We start from the raw sequence: 16,010 nt of genomic DNA on the forward strand, positions 1-16,010 counted from the left end.
CACATGACCAAGTGCAATCCTCGATTTCCTGGTTGAGATCTCGTTCAGCGAGACGCAAAGATTGGCGACCATGTCTGAATATTGGGTGTCCAATAAAAAGTATTTCTGCAAGTACTGCAGAATATATATACAGGATAACAAGATCGTAAGATGCCTATATCGTCTACTGCGTGGCAAACTCTCATGAGCTGACTTTGTTGACCAGAGCTCTCTTGTCTTTCATAAATTCCTCTACAGAGTCGACAAACACATGAGAATGGAAGGAAACACAAGGATAACGTAAACGCTTACCTTCAAGATGTCCACAAAAGGCAAGAAGAACAGTCACAAGAAGATGCGAAGACTAGGGCCATGCTTGCGCGAATAGAACAGGTTAGTTCGTCGATGAATTGGTGCTTCTCATTGTCTCAAAAACTGATAGGATTGACCTGGAAGGCTGCAAGTAAGCAATATGCGCAGGACACGCGATCAAAACCGGACATTGCTGCTTGGGATCCTACTGTGGAGGCGGCAAAAGCGCAGAAGCAAGCGTACGTACCTGAACCTGACAAGGGTCGGCCGAAGGTGATACCAGATGCTGTACATCAAACACGACCGCTACAACCTGTGAGTACTACCCACGATGATGACGGACACCCCTACGGTACATGGGCTGTGGTTGACACCCCACCACCGCCATCTGGGACGGATCCGGCCCAAAACCAAAAGGGAAAAGACCGAGGCGATGCTGTCAATGAATGGGCAGATTATGGAGAGGAAGAGCCAGAGGAACATGTAGCTTCATTCAAAGTCAAGGAGAAGACATTGTCAACAGATATGGGAGAGGAGGACGCTCCAGGACCTGCAACTGCTACATTTAAAAAGCGGAAGATGACAAGCAACAAAGCGAGCCGGAATATTCGTAAAAGGACAGATTGACAGACTCAGCATGAATAAAGAACTCGGCTCACTTCTGTTTCACAGACCGCACATTGAACAACGTGGTAATCATTTGCGCAGGAAATTACGCCTCCTCGCAAACCGCTGAATATCTTAAAGAAGCCCACCGTGCATCATCATTGTTGCTACGCACGCAAGTCGAGTATGTATTGCCCGTGTCATCTCGTAGGAGATAGATTGCGATTAAAACCCCGCCGTCGATTCATATACTGGCGATAAGTTCGCTGCTTGTTGATCGACACCGCGCTCACATCCGTCCCGGCAACCTTCTTTCCCTGTTCAAATAAGATTTAATAAATGAACTGAAAAAAACTTAACATTTTTAGCAAATGGCTGGCGCGCGCAGCCTAACTTACATGTGTGGAATCGAATCCAGTAATTCCCATCAAGGCCATCATTTTTGCCTCCTCGTCCATGTCATCTGTCACTTGTGGGGTTTCATCGCGCTTAGATGAGGTACTGGTTCATACTTGATAAGCAAGCTTCATCAGAATGATCAACAGTGGAAAGGAGTACCTACGTTGGAGAAGGCGAGCGTGGTCGACGGCGATCTCTTTCCGAGCTACGAGAGGATTCGCGTCTTCTTGCTCTATCCCGTTCCCGTCTATCATCGTCGCGACCCATACTATCTTCCCGCCGTCTATGTCGACCATTATCATATTCCCTTCCTCGGCCATCATCGCGACTCCTTCGGTAATCGCGGTCTCGCCCACGATCATAGCTGTCGTCTTATCACGACCAACGTTGGTACTAAATTTTCATTGGAAGAAGCAAGGAGAGTTGACCTACCTCGTCTTCGCGGAGAGCGTGATCTTCTGGGTGACCGAGAACGGGAGTGCCGCGATCGGTATCTGTCTCGTCGTTCACCGTCTCGTCGATCGCCTGGGTCTCGGCGCCTACCTCCATAACGATCCCGGTACCCTAATACCACACCCACGTCTGAGCAAGCGAACTTTGACTCTTTTTTATTAACATTTATCCCTGTTCACCTCTGTCTTGTTCTCGCGGGTCGTCTAGATCCTTGTACCTTCGCTCCCCTGCAAAATTTCGTTATGTCACGATAATGAGGTAATGAAACAGCTCAAAGACTACTAACCTTTCCCATAATCTGATTCACGAGCTCTAGGATCATCCAGATCTCTATATTGGCCGGCAGAACGTGAAAAGTCAGCACTCATGTTGGGCAGAATTTCTAGTTTCCAGTCCTTTCGATGAGGACGAGCTCCCTGTCATCGCGTCTTGTTGCCATAGCAACATTAGACCTAGTGTCGGTCGGTGTTCAATTCTGCAGTGAAGACCAGCGAGATTCGCTCTAACTCCGATCACGATGTCACTGTCGGCTACAAGGGAGCGTCGTGCAAACGCGGGTAACCGCATGCACTCTCTTGTTCTCCAGCAACAGGATTCCCTTTTTGAGGAAGATGTGCTGGACGATGTTGAGGAATACATCGTAGAAGGTTGAGCCATTTGTTGTACAATCGTCCGTATGAAAGGTCATATTTAAACGCCCATGTATAGAACAGGAGGATGTGTTTGACGAGGACTTTGGCAGCACCGATGAGGAAGACGCTGTTGACGAGGAAGCTATTGTCCATGCCGAAGAGAAAGCTACGCGACAGGTGTGTCCTACGGAAGCCCTCGCGTTTGCCATTTCCTGACTATGCTCAATTTCTGCTACATAATAAATGTACTAGAAAAGAAGAAAAGTAGTCACAAGCATAAGTACTCGCTCCAAGAGAAGCGCGGGGGAAACACTGCGGACTGTGTCCTCAAGTTTGCAAACAAGTTCGAATGCAGCACAAAGTCCCGCAACCCCTAGCCGAGAAACGAGAGAAAAGAAGAGAAGCGCAAGAGGTTAGGCTCCCTTAATGCCAAACTCCGCATTATCCTTGATTCAGTATGACATCCCAACCTTCTCATTGTCGGCTGTCCGATTTGCTTCAGAAGTATTGCAAACGCCGTTGCTTCGTTCCGTACGACAGTCGAACCGGTCCTCAACGGTCGCATCAAAACGCCAGTTACAACAAAAACTTCTAGAAGACCAAAAACGTAGAGCTCTCCTCCCACAGCGCCCGCGAATGGTTGATGTTGAGATGACCCAGCAGGAGAAGCTGGCGGAGGCGAAGGAAACGGAACGCCTAAATTTGGCTAGTTTACAAAACATAATTCAGATGGAAGAGGAGAATCGTCGAAAACGGGCGCAGACGGTGGCCGAACGGGTTGGCCCTGTGATACGATTCCGATCCTTTCGAGTGAAGCTTGTGGAAGAGGTTAGTAGCGAGGCCAAAGAGTGTGCTACCTCGTCTACTGGGACGAAAGATAGTTACGAAAGAGAAGGCGACTCTCTGGATGTCACTGGTGTACATATAACCGACGATAATCTTCGGGGACTGGAGGACAACTCTGACCGTGAGCAACTGCCACAGCATACAAGAATGGACGTCGGTGAAGGACCAAAACAGCCTTTAGAGCGCTTTGGAGCCTGCAACTTGATGATTTTCGAGCGATTCGACCATGACCCATTCGAAGCCTGGGCCGATAGACCACAATGTACGGACAATACATGTCTCAAAGTTATGTCACTTGCGATTGAATCTCTTAGCTTTCCCTACTAGATCCTGTCAAAGCAACCTGCCCCTTTACTGGCCTGCCAGCTCGTTACCGAGATCCTAGGACGTCAATACCATATGCAACAAAGGGAGCGTACAAAACTCTGCAACGCGTGTTAAACCAGGAATATGCCTGGAGTCCGGTGTTACGTGCTTATATGCACGCCTTCAATGCAAAGGTTCCACAAACGGTTCCCAATAAATGGTTTGAATCGACTCTGGGAGTAGCTGTAGAGCGAGAAGAAAAACCCAAACCCAAGAAGCCTCCAGCGAAACCAGATCAGGGACATGGAACGGACAGCGTATTCCCGCACAATCAGGTTTCCCGTCCCAGCCCAGCCCTTGGTGTCATGTCGGGCACCCAGATACCGGTCTTCAACCCAGTAATGAGCCTCACGCCGGGTATTCCGGCCCCTGGCCTCATCCCAGCGACTGATCACTTCCGGAGGACGCAATTATCTGAGCTGAGCCCCGCGGCTCCCCCCGTACCGGTGACTCAGCCCAGCCCAGCAACTGGTCTAACATCGGACACTCATTTAGCAAAGCCTAGCCCAGTGATTGTTTTGACGAGTGAGGAGCCGACTAAAGGGCCCGCGTACAATGCAGCTGTAGGTCAACCTAAGCCATATGACTCTGACAGCGGAGTAGGTGATGCGGAGGTGATCAACGTCGATGTATGAACTCTCGATACCCTTTTCCTGTACATAATTTTTATTGGCCATGAGGGTTCTCGCGCCTGCCATATACAATAGATATTCAATCAACTTCAGGTTGATTCCACAAGCAGTTTGAGACCATTATGTTAAGCGGACCCGTAACTATTGTTCAAATCATGTACAACAAATTCCACCCACTAAACGCAAAAGATGAATAACTAATCGCTTACAGTTTCGTCCGATGCCACCTACCACATCCCAGCCCGTACACCCCATCAATTATTCAACGCACAAAGCAGTGTGATATTGTCTCCCTTCAGCAATATCCGCCCCAAAGGCTTCCTTGTCGCCTTCTTCAATGACACCTCCTCCGCATCATCCAACACCAAATTCATAAATTCGTCGAAACCCTGTAGTAAGTGTTGTCAGACATGATGAACATATATAAATAACGCCAAATATTAGAAGCATACGATAATCTGTCCTTCAATGCGCAGATCCGTTTGGTCGTAAAGCCAGATTTGTGCCCGCGATTTCTAAGATCAGCCAAAAACAGAGAATGTAGAGTGAGCAAAATTATTTAACGAGAAGTACTAGTTCCCAACACTCTGGTCCTCTCTACATATTCTGCCTCGACATTCCTTGCCCGCAGTGCGACTTTGAAACTATCTCTCCTCAACCGCCAACAAACTACAAATGCTAACGAACCTGTTGTAGCAGCCGAAAGATCAGGTTGATGGGTGCAACCATGATCTTTTGTACTTTTGTGGTCATCTTTGCAAATTTCAACGGGCAATCGAGTGAGGTGAGGTGAGGTGTAAGGGCCCGCTACAGGATTTGAGGTTATCAAGGGTAATGGAGGACTGTAGATGCAAAGCAACAAGGCAAGTCTCAGATTGGGCAATGGGTTGTGCCCACTACCTAGTTGCCATGACAGCAACGAGATCAGGTGCTTTACGCGGGGTAGTCGTCCGGCTTCCTGGACTTTTGGCGTTGATGACAAGCCGCGCGCTCAACCTCAACGTTGACGTTTGTGAAGCTGGCTGGCACTCCAGACGTTAGGCTGAATCACGAATAACATTGACTTTTTATCTGTGCACCGTCGTTCAGTATGTCGGGCTTCCTCTACGCCCCGGACCCTGGGGTCGCCAGCTTATCCAGGGGCATCGCTCGGATGTCCCTTGCACCAAACTCCCTACCACCACCGTCCGTCAACCTTGATACCGACCATCAGCTATCTGAGCTCACCACGCGATGCGCCTCGTTTTTAAAGAGATTTGACGCGTGGGTTCTGGCAAAGAAGAAGGAAATGAGCGATGAAAAATTGGCGCACATAAAAATAATAGACGAACTCAAAGGTATTTGACGGTCAGGAGAGAGAAAGTGCCGACTTGGTGCTAGCCGCGATGTTATCTACATTGCTCACATCTTGTGTGTTTTTTGCGGCATATCAGAAAAGGAATCCCAAACAAAAACTCAAATCGAAGTCTACAAAGGCAAAGAATCAGATCTGCAACGAGGTGCGTTTGATCTGTATGTATCTACCATGAGCTAGTATTGACAAGGCCAATCCAGCATACGAAAAGGAGCGGCAGGAAGCGGAAGACATGGAAGCTGAAGTTACGGACCTCCGAATACAAAAAGATGAGCGGGACGCTACGCGAGATGAGTTGATGGACCGCGTGCAAGCCATGAAAAACGACATTCGACGGAGGCGAGAAGGTGCAGTGCTGTGGTGAAGGTGAAGCTGAAGTGTTTGGGATTGCTCGTGAGCCTGACCTCATACCGTCGCGACAGAGCTGAACAAAAAGCGAGAAGCACGATTAAATCAGCACAAAAGAATTCAGCCTGAATTAGAATGCTTTATGAACAAACTGGCGATGGATGTGAGGGGGCTTCAAAGTATGGAAACCTTATTTCTCCGCCTTTATGTCATGCTGGAGCACTTACGTTGTATCTGTCGTAGCGGACATGTTGAAGTTTGTCTTTACCCATGTACATCCGCAAGACTGGGAGAAAGAGTACACCTTTAGCATTGATGTGCGAAGAAACGATTACCAAGGTGCGTGTACAAACAGTTGTTCTGTGCTTTCGAAACCTGTACGTAACTGTCTATCCGTAGTTGTGGAATGTAACCCGGCTGTGTCCAATCTCGACGAGTTGGTGGAATGGTTGAACAAGACTCGAGATTTCTACACGTTTCTAAAGATGATGCGACGAAGTTTCGTTGAGCTCGCAAAGATCCATCAGTGATGACGATGACCCGGTTAACCAAGTTCACGGGGAGGGGAGCCATCCGCGTTAAGTGGACTGCATACAAAATCAACGGATGTTACATGTCGAGTATGTTCATTTCTAAAAATATATAGTACATAATATAACTACAGGGGGGGGGGGGGGGGGCCGGGGCAAGCATTCTCCCTCTCAATTGCTCATCTACCAACTGTTCATGCTCTCTGTAGGTGAGGTACATAATGTGTCATCTCCTATGTTTGCTTGAAGATCCAACAGTTGATCCTCGGCCATCTTCGCTGCATGATATGCAAAAATATCGCTCTTCTGGCAGATCATAGCTTATGAAAAATGGCGTAACTACGCTAGAGCGATGTGATTGAATACCACTAGTGTATACTTACTTTGCCACTGAGCACAAACTGCAAAACAGATCTCCACAGGTATCGCATGCACGTCCGCAATCTTGACACGTCGCGTGCTCGCAAAATGTACATCGTTCGGCTGTTTGCTTCTTGCATTGCTGACACGGGCCTACGGTGGGTTGTTCTCTTGCGGGACTTGCGGCAGATGTTTTCTGTTGGAATATCTGCCGTTGTCCTCGTGCAAGCAACTTGCGCGTTTTATCTGCCAAGACGTACATATGAAGATGAATGACGTTATCACGTCTGCAGACCAATGTGCGCAACACTTGAAAACCTTTTCCGCCGACCAGCTACGAAGCATAAAAAGAAGCGGGCTTACCATGCACTGCATTCCAGTTCACGTCCGCGCGGTGGTATTTCAGCATACTGGCACAGTTCTCTTCAAAAGGGTTGAGACGTTTTCCTTTACCCTTGATTGATTTGATGTCCCCATCTTGCTCGGAACGTGGAGCTGCCACTTCAACGACCGCTGTCAACATGGAGAGTGTCAAGCGTGAACGTTGGGGCAAAAAGGTCCGCCAAGACAAAAGTCCGCGCGTTTGCACATTCCATCCATTTGAATGACATTCCAATCTCACGTGCCTTCGGTCTGATGAATTCCCCGCTTATTGTCTCACGTGGCCTCCGAGTTGGTCCTCCAACGCATCTTTAAATCCCGTCCCCGCTCCCCGATTTCCGCAGCATTTCCTACCTTGACATTTTGCACACTTGTTCATCACCATGCCTCTCAAGACTCGACTAACGGAAGCCCTCGGCATTGTCCACCCAATTGTTCAGGGTGGAATGCAATGGGTGGGAACGGCCGAGATGGCTAGTGCGGTCTCGAATGCTGGTGGTTTGGTGAGCAATTCTAAACTTTTTGTGCATTGAAGGCGTGCTTACAATTCTTCATATCCTTTTAAAGGGACTGCTTACCGCACTCACTCAACCTACTCCTGAGGCTCTTCGTAAGGAGATTGCTCGGTGTCGCACTATGACCAACAAGCCTTTTGGTGTGAATATCACCTTTCTGCCTGCCATTAACCCGCCCCCATACGAAAAATATGGTATGTCTGGCAGGACTGAAAGTGCTTTGCCTGTCGTTGGTCTATCAAATCTCCAATTGTGCTAACATACCATGCTTTTAGTTGAGGCGATCATCGAAGAGGGTATCAAGATCGTTGAGGTGTGTATTCAGCGTGAAGTGTCCCTTTTGTTATTCGGCTTCCCGGCGCTCAATAGTTATGATGATAGACTGCGGGTAACAACCCTGGCGTTCACGTGAAGCGATTCAAGGCGGCCGGAGTTACTGTTATTCACAAGTGCACGAGTGTTCGTCACGCGCTCTCTGCACAACGGCTTGGTGTTGATTTCCTGTCGATCGACGGTTTCGAATGCGCTGGGCATCCCGGAGAGGACGACATTGGTGGCTTGATCCTCCTTGCTAAGGCTGCTAAAACCTTGCAAGTACCGTACATTGCTAGTGGCGGTATTGGTGACGGTCGGGGACTTGCGGCTGCATTGGCCTTGGGTGCTGAAGGTGTCAACATGGGTTAGTTTGTTTTTGCCGAATTATTATGTCAAATCATTGAATTGTGTACCAACCTTTCAATGTCCCTACTAGGTACACGCTTCATGTGCACCAAAGAAGCTCCTATTCACCAGTCTGTCAAGGAAGCGATCGTGAAAGGCACTGAGCGTGACACTACACTCATGTTCCGCACCCTTCACAACACCGCTCGTGTGTTCAAGAACGCCGTGTCTACCGAAGTGGTGAAAATTGAGAAGCGCCCAGGCGGTGCACAGTTCTCCGATGTTCAACATCTGGTGTCTGGGCAACGAGGTCGCCAGGTATTCGTTAATGGAGACACCGACTACGGCGTATGGACTGCTGGTCAGGTGGTTGGTTTGATTGACGACATTCCGGCCTGCAAGGACCTATGTGAGAAGATGGTGGCAGATGCTGAATCCATCATCTCTGAACGATTGAACAAGATGATCGTTCCCAAGAGCAAGCTGTAGATTTTACGGGCAACATGAGTAGCAGGAAATCCATCATTATCTAAGAGGTAGCATTACATGATAGATTAGCCGACTTAAAACCTTAAATAGTATATTCCAAGAGCCTCTTGCATGATAGTAGGAGATATGGATCTATATATACATACTGGCATTGAGACTACTTTTCGTCTTAACGCCTCACTGGCAATTCTTGAGGTAGCAGCGTAGCAAAAGTTAAATACGACGTATGCCCCCGAACTTCAGCTTGTGGTTTGCTGGTGATGAGTTCTTCATTCAGGGGTACATGCAATGTTGTGGTATGATCCTCCCCAGACGTCTTTTCACCACCTGGTACATCCGAATCAGAGACAGCTTCAGCTGCTTTACGCTTCTTCTCGGCTCCCGCATTACCCTTCTTTGCATCGCCCAACTTTGGAAATGACCGCTTCTGAACCTTTCTCACATCGTAGGGTCGTAGCAAAACCTCATACATTTGTATCTCTGGGTTAATAGGATAAGTGATGGAACAAAATCTCATGGCTGACCACCAACTTGGAGACTTACCGACAAACCCTAGTTCCTTCAATGCGGTGCACGTCTTCAAGACTTGCTCCATACAGGGGCTGAAGCAACATATTCTACCCACTTTCTTGCGCTTGAATGCCCTTTTGGCCGCGCCAAGGGCATCCCACGGTGCAGGTAAATCTAAAAATACTAATGCAACGCACGGAAAATCAGCGTCTGCGGCAAGCTAAATCAGAGCAGCGGATGACCATACTTGCGTCCACCATATCGCTCATATCGAACCCATCCACACAAACATCCCGATGCTGTATGGTGATGATATCGCCTAACCCGTGTTCGGAAAATTCCAAATTGGCTTTTTCATATCGATCTCGGCTGAACTCAAATGTATACAAGTGCCCAGTGGGCGCAATTGTGCGGGCAATGGAGTGGGAGAACGATCCAGATCCGGTTCCAGCTTCGATCATTTTCACACCAGGTCGGAGGTCGAGGAGAGCTGTCACAAATGAAATGTCGGGTTGATATAAAATTTGGGTCCGGTGAGGAAGACTGAGGGTCCAGAGTTCAGGGGTAGGATAAAGAAGGTAGATGAAGCCTTTGCCAGTCTTTGATGGCATCTAACAAAATCATCGGATAACGCCAAGTCAGAAGCCTGCCCAGATCCAACGGGTGACGGGCAGCTGTCAACAAACCTTGGAACCCCACTCTTTTCCAATCATCGAACTGTGAGGAAATCCGCCATAGCTATTGCAAAACTCCCCGTCTGCGGTCACGGTTATGTAGGTTATGGTCTTTGGGCTCTGAAAAGTGCTGTTTTAATATATGCGAACAAAAGGGGGAAACATACAATTGGAGCGACTCTGCGACGTACAGAATATGCAATAACAGTATCGCCAAGTGCAATGTGCCGCGAGTAAGCACGAAAGGTACCAGCTGTCGTCGTCGTTGTCATTGTTGGAAATTGCAATTTCAAGCAAGCCAAAGTAAGAACTCTGGTTTGAGGGCATAGCATGCTTGTTGCTATGGATACGGACTAAGCCTTCTCGAGAGTGTCCAACGCCAGCATGTCGTGCCAAACTCATTTGCGGGTCAAACATTGGCATTTTCGTAGCTATTTTGCCAGCACAAAGGGCCTAAAATGACATCGAAAGCCCTGTGGACATTCAATCTAACTGGTTCGGATACAGTCGCGTAAGTCGCTTGAACGTTGGTGCGCGGGGCATTTGAGACTTGCTAAACGAGTTTCCACACATCTTCGTCACAGGCGAGGGAACTCGCGAAATACAAAACTTGACCCACCAGGATTTGCGGAGGCTGTGGCGAATGATGGTGCGAGGATTTCGGTATGTAAGGGATAGACTATCACGATTGCGAACAGCATGTATGGCTGCACACAAGGCCGTACTTACCGAGCGATGGCAGAGACGAGGAAGCCAAGACGATCAGCAAGAGAAAGAAGTACAAATTGCCAACCTCAAGATGAAGGTAGTTCTCATGCTGCGACTGCAAAAACTGGCGTGTTTGTTCATATGATGCCCGTCAACGACAGAAAGCATGGGACGCAGCACTGGCACCTGGGAAGTCAATTCCGATGAACGCCATAATGCTGTACATGTCAGGAAACAGCATACAAATTTTCAGCGTGCTGGTCACTGTTATGTTGCTGTGGAACTCGATAAAAGCAATAATGGGTGTCAACACTGGTAAGAATCAGTCCCTATACCGGAAGAACCAATTCATTAGAAACCAACCTGTTGATTCCAGTTTTCGACCGATTTTCTACAAAATCAACGGAGACACGACCACGGGGAATTGCGGCATTGCTAGCACTTTCTAGTGACCCGTTGCTTCTACCAAAGCTTGCCTATATCGTCCTTCAGTTTGGCTGTCTTGCGCTAGGTGTATGGAAATGTGGGGCAATGGGGTTACTACCAACTGCCCACTCCGATTGGCTAGCGTTTATGGAACCAAAGAAGATTCTGGAGTATGGTGTAGGAGGAAGCCTAGAGTCGCACACGTCATAAATCCTTTGTGCAGTTCTCTTGAGATTACAGATTGGCCTTTACAGAACACATCTAACATCTATTGAAAATGGGTCCGTTTCCAAATGTACATGTCTACTGAGTATTCTCTGATTGTCCCGTTACTTCCCAGAAATCTTCCTTGACCTCACCGCGGCAGCCAGCCACCGTACAAGAATGGGGTGCCTGGTTTGGCGCATAATTTGGCTTCTGCAGTAAACGTAGAGATGTATCTGGGTCTACAAATTCCACACCTTGCTGCAGGAGGTAGTTCATATGCTTTTGTGATCTGATGTGGTTCTTGTAAGAGCGTGCGCCTAGTGGACTTTCGGTTTTCTACAACTGGAGGGTCAGCTTGACGGACAGGGAGAACGGTACAATAACTAAAACATTACCAAGTATCTACCACCACACTCGCAGATCTTGTAGTCAGTGTCCGCATTTTCGCACTTGAAGACCCACGTGCCCCGTAATGTGCCAGAATCTCTAGGCATAGGGAACAGAGAAGACAAACTCCTCCCCAAGTATCGCCAGTGGATGGTGAGGAAAGGAAGGCAGGAGAGGTGTGCAGGTGCCGCGAGACACCTAGATCCGTCGCAATCAATCGGCCGCTTTCGGCACCCGCACTTGAGAAGCTGCGCTACTTTGAGATAACCAGCAACCGGTATCCCTAAAACGCGCGACTATCAAGAGAACTACTTTTCCAACGGGTTTTGATGAAGGAAATGTCCATCTCAGTCGAGGAGCTGCGGGGAACTCGTTGATGACGCATCCGGTTCCAACCACTGCTGCGATGAGGTGTCGCATGCCAGAACGCGCGGGTCGTTTGTCTTCTCCAACCCATCCACTTTAAAGGAAAACTCGACCTTTGAAGCAAGTCGAATTATCAAGAATATCAAGGACGCAACACTCCAAATCCTTTTGGGTGAGATGGCTCTTATGCTATAGGACGCGAGTATCTAGGTCACATGTGGTGAATTAACCAGAACGGGGTTTCTCCTAGTGCCTTTTTGAGCAAGAAGAGTTACAAGCATCATGGCAAGTTGTTCATTGACATTGTCATTGTTAGTGCTCGCCTAACTGGATTGTTGGAGCTTACTTGTTTTCATCTGAATATAGTCCTTTGATAATGGTCTTCGCATGTTGCCACCCGTGAGTCAGGGATCTGTTTCGCAAACAAAAGAAGTTGGTCGCAATACGGCATACGGTGTCCACGACACATTGAGAGAAGGGTTCCGAACTGTGCGGAGTGAGATTATTCCAAAGCACCCTGTCGAGAATATTGACTCGCAGGTAAGGGCTTCTGGATAACGAAGGCGGATATTGCTGGAGGCTACAGGCTGTTGATTCGTGTTGTGTTTTAGTGGCAGGAGACCCAAGAGCAGCTTCGTATGACTATGCACCGAAGGGCATTTGGACTACACGCACCTCTCCGTCTGCAAATGGAAAAGGTGTTGGTATCTCAGGTATGCCGCCGCGGAATGCACTTACATGTTGTTGACATATATGTCTCATGGATGTTGGCCATAACAGCCGAGACGCATTCCCGTGCTTCCTGTATCGAATCTAGGTCTGGAAATTCTGGAGGGGAGGGATCAAACAATTGATTATGAGGATTTCCTTGGAGGTAGGTTTGGCTCACTTGCGATCTACTTTGGACCCAGTTAATGGAATGTGCAATTTTGCTAGATCCTCATCTCTCGACGGATATGATGGATCCTCACACTGCTATGGAGCGTGTGCTTGGTCTCGGGCCTTTGTAAGATGGGTCGTATCAAATGTTGTGTGTGTCAAATAGAGAATCCGCTCAAAACAGCATTGCAGACAGCCTTTTGCGTCGGTGGTGCTTTAGGAACGTGGATGTTATGCAGATGATCCTTGGAACTGCAGGTTGAAATCTCCTCTCACCCGCCCCTTCACAGTTCGAGTTTCTTTATTGCGCCATTAAGTTGCAGCCAATGTCTGTTATAGTACAAGAGACATCCAAGCAAACTAATCGATGCATAGCTCAGTTTGGCCTGAATCACAAAGTATATCCACAAAATCGCTAATCCAGGCGTCTTCAACATGGCCCCAAATGTTTGATCGTCCTGTGAGAGATGTATCAAAGCGCACCCACTCGCCAGACTCCCCAGCATAAACACTGCCTGTGCCGCTCGCGATTCTTTATATCTCGTCGTAATGTATATAAACAGTGCCAGCACTGGCGCCAGTGGTACCTGGCGACTGAGGATGCGGGACCACGTAAACTCTTGAAGAAAGTCGTATTGGAGGTGGACAACGTACTCAAGCGTACCGTGTAGCACCGTGAGAGGTATAGTAAGGAGCAAAGCTACCAACACTGTGGGCTCCTCTTCTTGTTTGGAACCGGACCTTTGCTCCTTTGTGTCTTCCGCTTTGATTTGGTGAAGAACACCAGACTCGTTTATAATCCGCCATTGCTCTTCCTGAGAAAGGTTGACGAGTGGTGGGTTGTCTGATACTTGGTCTGGGCCTTTCTTTTTGGGTTTAACCTGCTTTTTGGCCATTACTAGTCTTCAAGATGTCTCCACAAGGCAACAAGCAGACTGCCATCTATCCAATACGTGTGGCGCATGCAAATTCGCTTACGTTGCTCGAGCTGTCTGCTGGTCAGATCTTCTTTGCCGATATGATATTTACAATGGTTTAGGAAAGGACACATTTTGTGCCCATTCTACAATACAACCTAGCGAATTCGTTGCATGCGACGGAGCTCTTGACACGACACTGTGACCCAATTCTTAAAAAAATGACATGAAAAGCCTCGCCTCGTCCGCTACTGGCAGCTATCTGGATAGTACATGTTACTGTCAAATCATTGGCGGGATGCCCTTTGGAGGATCAACTCCTACTCCTGTCTACCAAGCGTCAAGAGTATTTCACGCCTGTCGCTCCTGCTCCCCATCCCAGCTGCGTTCGCGGCGTTAAGTGACTGACAAGATTGGAATGAGATCCGTCAATCGAAACAGAGTAGCTGATCTTGCAGGATATAGGACTCTACTTTGAATGGGGAGGTCAGTATCCCCGAAGAAAACATGAGCCTACGACAGTAGACCCGGAAAATGCATTATCAGCGCGACATTTGTTAATCCTCGTGTTTGCCGAATGAATCACTAGGGAAGACCTCTATCTACTGTCAATGGTAGTCATAAGTGGGTCTATAGAAGCAAGTTAACCCACTGCTCCATGAGGATCGCCGGTCCCAAACCTGCTTAATTGGCAGTGCCATCAGTACCGCAGAATACATTCGACCACTAACGTCACCGTGGACAGCGTCAACTCAAATCCACCTGCTGCACCTTTGACCCTGTACAAAATATAGATGAGATGATTAGCTCTAACTTGCTATGCCTGCAACTGCCTGGTATTTTCTCTTTTAATATTAACACACGCTGAACTCTTGGAAACACCTTTGATTCATGGGGATGCACACATTTTGGTTTTGCGGGCTGTCAAGCGACAGACGCCGTCACTGCGTTCCTCGCCTTTGAAACTGTAACAGACATTGTGAATAACATGTATCTAATCAACAAAATGAAACCGTTCACACCCCGACGACCTTCCCTTGTGTGCTGCGTAAGGCTCGTTAAAAAAGCTCTTAAAGGCCAGCTTTGACGATCGGTGCTCTTTACCTGATCTAGAAATGCATCCCATGTTTTAGGGCTCTTTTCTAGCACTGGTGTTTGCGAAAGCTGGCTTACCAATATAGACAAAAGCCAACAACATTTTTGAATGACTCTGATCTTGCTTTGATTCCTCTTCTTCAGAAGATTGGGCACCAGCCCCCTATTGATTTCCTAAATGCGATTTAGAAGCTCGGTACCGGGATGATGTCATTAGGCACCGCCCTCCTTTAATCCGGTACAAGTCTCTCTTCGTTGAATCTTTGCCTTGTTCTTCCTGAGTTGACATTGTCATTTGTATTGTTTCTTTTTAGGACGTAAGACGTTTCTTTCCCTTAGCCAAACCCAAGCAGTGCGCCGCTAATCAAGCAGAGTGGAGACAATTCTAATGTCCCATCATCAGCCGCAGTAATCATCACATTGATGGTGTGTAGCAAGATATTAGGTAACGTTCTAACTGTATTCAATCCGGGGAATGCCCGGCAGACATACAGAAGGGCCACAAGGTAAAGGGTCGTCTGATGAACACTTTGAAGGAAAGCAAAGGAATTAAGGGAAAACTTGAAGGAAATTGAGATACAGAAGACAGCGGTTCTGTCGACGAGGACAATGGCTCTAGTGCTGCCAAAGGCGGGAAATCGTAAATGTACATTGTCCGTTGATACAGAATACATTGGTGTGTTCATATAGGTGCGCATAATTCACGAATGAGATCCTCTGGAAAACAAAACAATCCGACATTTCCACAGTCAACCAACACCGCAACCGTTGCTACCAATAGCTAGCTGCGACAGTATCCTCTCACCGGGAGCCCTCCATTGGACACGTCCCCCCATATCTTTCATTCGCCATGTCCTCCCTATCTGACCGACCTCATTTTCCTATCTACTTGGCAGTCATAAAGATGCCTCCTACAAGAAGCACGGTTTTTTCAATTGCACGTCCATGGGTGTGATCATAACACTGGTAAGATCAAGAT

The 16,010-nt window shown here is 47.9% G+C and overlaps 11 protein-coding genes across 12 annotated transcripts; 6 read left to right on the forward strand and 5 right to left on the reverse strand.

The window, feature by feature from the left end:
- Nucleotides 1-52: 52 nt before the first annotated feature.
- Nucleotides 53-1,246, forward strand: SPPG_03669. Of its 2 annotated transcripts, none has more exons than XM_016751930.1 (3): nt 53-145; nt 206-372; nt 436-1,246. In XM_016751930.1, exons 2-3 carry the CDS (start codon nt 352-354, stop codon nt 916-918), a joined length of 504 nt encoding a protein of 167 aa, XP_016609919.1. In that variant the 5' UTR covers nt 53-145; nt 206-351; the 3' UTR covers nt 919-1,246. The 2 variants fall into 2 exon arrangements, with proteins under 2 accessions (XP_016609919.1, XP_016609920.1); XM_016751931.1 differs by having other exon boundaries at nt 238-372.
- Nucleotides 757-2,133, reverse strand: SPPG_03670 (uncharacterized protein). The gene is made up of 6 exons (XM_016751932.1): nt 2,036-2,133; nt 1,929-1,976; nt 1,729-1,860; nt 1,460-1,667; nt 1,296-1,398; nt 757-1,214 (listed from the first exon to the last, which is right to left on the reverse strand). The coding sequence occupies exons 1-6, from the start codon at nt 2,115-2,117 to the stop codon at nt 1,098-1,100; spliced, it is 690 nt and encodes a 229-aa protein (XP_016609921.1). The 5' UTR covers nt 2,118-2,133; the 3' UTR covers nt 757-1,097.
- Nucleotides 2,134-2,249: 116 nt separating this feature from the next.
- On the forward strand, nt 2,250-4,334 carry SPPG_03671 (uncharacterized protein). Its single transcript, XM_016751933.1, has 5 exons — nt 2,250-2,396; nt 2,458-2,558; nt 2,634-2,793; nt 2,884-3,489; nt 3,555-4,334. The coding sequence occupies exons 1-5, from the start codon at nt 2,267-2,269 to the stop codon at nt 4,226-4,228; spliced, it is 1,671 nt and encodes a 556-aa protein (XP_016609922.1). The 5' UTR covers nt 2,250-2,266; the 3' UTR covers nt 4,229-4,334.
- SPPG_03672 (small nuclear ribonucleoprotein E) lies at nt 4,207-5,082 on the reverse strand. The gene is made up of 4 exons (XM_016751934.1): nt 4,913-5,082; nt 4,678-4,740; nt 4,457-4,614; nt 4,207-4,401 (listed from the first exon to the last, which is right to left on the reverse strand). The coding sequence occupies exons 1-3, from the start codon at nt 4,976-4,978 to the stop codon at nt 4,480-4,482; spliced, it is 264 nt and encodes an 87-aa protein (XP_016609923.1). The 5' UTR covers nt 4,979-5,082; the 3' UTR covers nt 4,207-4,401; nt 4,457-4,479.
- Nucleotides 5,083-5,201: 119 nt separating this feature from the next.
- Nucleotides 5,202-6,577, forward strand: SPPG_03673 (uncharacterized protein). Its single transcript, XM_016751935.1, has 6 exons — nt 5,202-5,562; nt 5,659-5,724; nt 5,780-5,926; nt 6,002-6,106; nt 6,171-6,266; nt 6,327-6,577. The coding sequence occupies exons 1-6, from the start codon at nt 5,316-5,318 to the stop codon at nt 6,455-6,457; spliced, it is 792 nt and encodes a 263-aa protein (XP_016609924.1). The 5' UTR covers nt 5,202-5,315; the 3' UTR covers nt 6,458-6,577.
- A 922-nt stretch (nt 6,578-7,499) lies between these two features.
- On the forward strand, nt 7,500-9,098 carry SPPG_03674 (uncharacterized protein). The gene is made up of 5 exons (XM_016751936.1): nt 7,500-7,701; nt 7,766-7,907; nt 7,989-8,026; nt 8,095-8,392; nt 8,465-9,098. Exons 1-5 carry the CDS (start codon nt 7,582-7,584, stop codon nt 8,860-8,862), a joined length of 996 nt encoding a protein of 331 aa, XP_016609925.1. The 5' UTR covers nt 7,500-7,581; the 3' UTR covers nt 8,863-9,098.
- Nucleotides 8,869-10,337, reverse strand: SPPG_03675 (tRNA 1-methyladenosine methyltransferase subunit GCD14). Its single transcript, XM_016751937.1, has 5 exons — nt 10,238-10,337; nt 10,059-10,166; nt 9,620-9,983; nt 9,406-9,555; nt 8,869-9,342 (listed from the first exon to the last, which is right to left on the reverse strand). Exons 1-5 carry the CDS (start codon nt 10,316-10,318, stop codon nt 9,032-9,034), a joined length of 1,014 nt encoding a protein of 337 aa, XP_016609926.1. The 5' UTR covers nt 10,319-10,337; the 3' UTR covers nt 8,869-9,031.
- Nucleotides 10,338-10,440: 103 nt separating this feature from the next.
- SPPG_09128 (chaperone EMC4) lies at nt 10,441-11,562 on the forward strand. The gene is made up of 5 exons (XM_016757285.1): nt 10,441-10,557; nt 10,631-10,709; nt 10,789-10,851; nt 10,916-11,069; nt 11,131-11,562. Exons 1-5 carry the CDS (start codon nt 10,505-10,507, stop codon nt 11,388-11,390), a joined length of 609 nt encoding a protein of 202 aa, XP_016609927.1. The 5' UTR covers nt 10,441-10,504; the 3' UTR covers nt 11,391-11,562.
- Nucleotides 11,392-12,149, reverse strand: SPPG_09129 (uncharacterized protein). The gene is made up of 2 exons (XM_016757286.1): nt 11,783-12,149; nt 11,392-11,723 (listed from the first exon to the last, which is right to left on the reverse strand). The coding sequence occupies exons 1-2, from the start codon at nt 11,879-11,881 to the stop codon at nt 11,484-11,486; spliced, it is 339 nt and encodes a 112-aa protein (XP_016609928.1). The 5' UTR covers nt 11,882-12,149; the 3' UTR covers nt 11,392-11,483.
- Nucleotides 12,150-12,216: 67 nt separating this feature from the next.
- SPPG_09130 (uncharacterized protein) lies at nt 12,217-13,351 on the forward strand. Its single transcript, XM_016757287.1, has 6 exons — nt 12,217-12,312; nt 12,391-12,425; nt 12,507-12,680; nt 12,752-12,853; nt 12,921-13,014; nt 13,077-13,351. Exons 2-6 carry the CDS (start codon nt 12,423-12,425, stop codon nt 13,148-13,150), a joined length of 447 nt encoding a protein of 148 aa, XP_016609929.1. The 5' UTR covers nt 12,217-12,312; nt 12,391-12,422; the 3' UTR covers nt 13,151-13,351.
- Nucleotides 13,232-13,929, reverse strand: SPPG_03677 (uncharacterized protein). Its single transcript, XM_016751938.1, has one exon. The coding sequence runs from the start codon at nt 13,913-13,915 to the stop codon at nt 13,304-13,306; it is 612 nt and encodes a 203-aa protein (XP_016609930.1). The 5' UTR covers nt 13,916-13,929; the 3' UTR covers nt 13,232-13,303.
- Nucleotides 13,930-16,010: the final 2,081 nt, after the last annotated feature.

This window comes from Spizellomyces punctatus (genome assembly GCF_000182565.1).
Source record: "Spizellomyces punctatus DAOM BR117 chromosome Unknown supercont1.5, whole genome shotgun sequence".
Lineage (NCBI taxonomy): Eukaryota > Fungi > Chytridiomycota > Chytridiomycetes > Spizellomycetales > Spizellomycetaceae > Spizellomyces > Spizellomyces punctatus.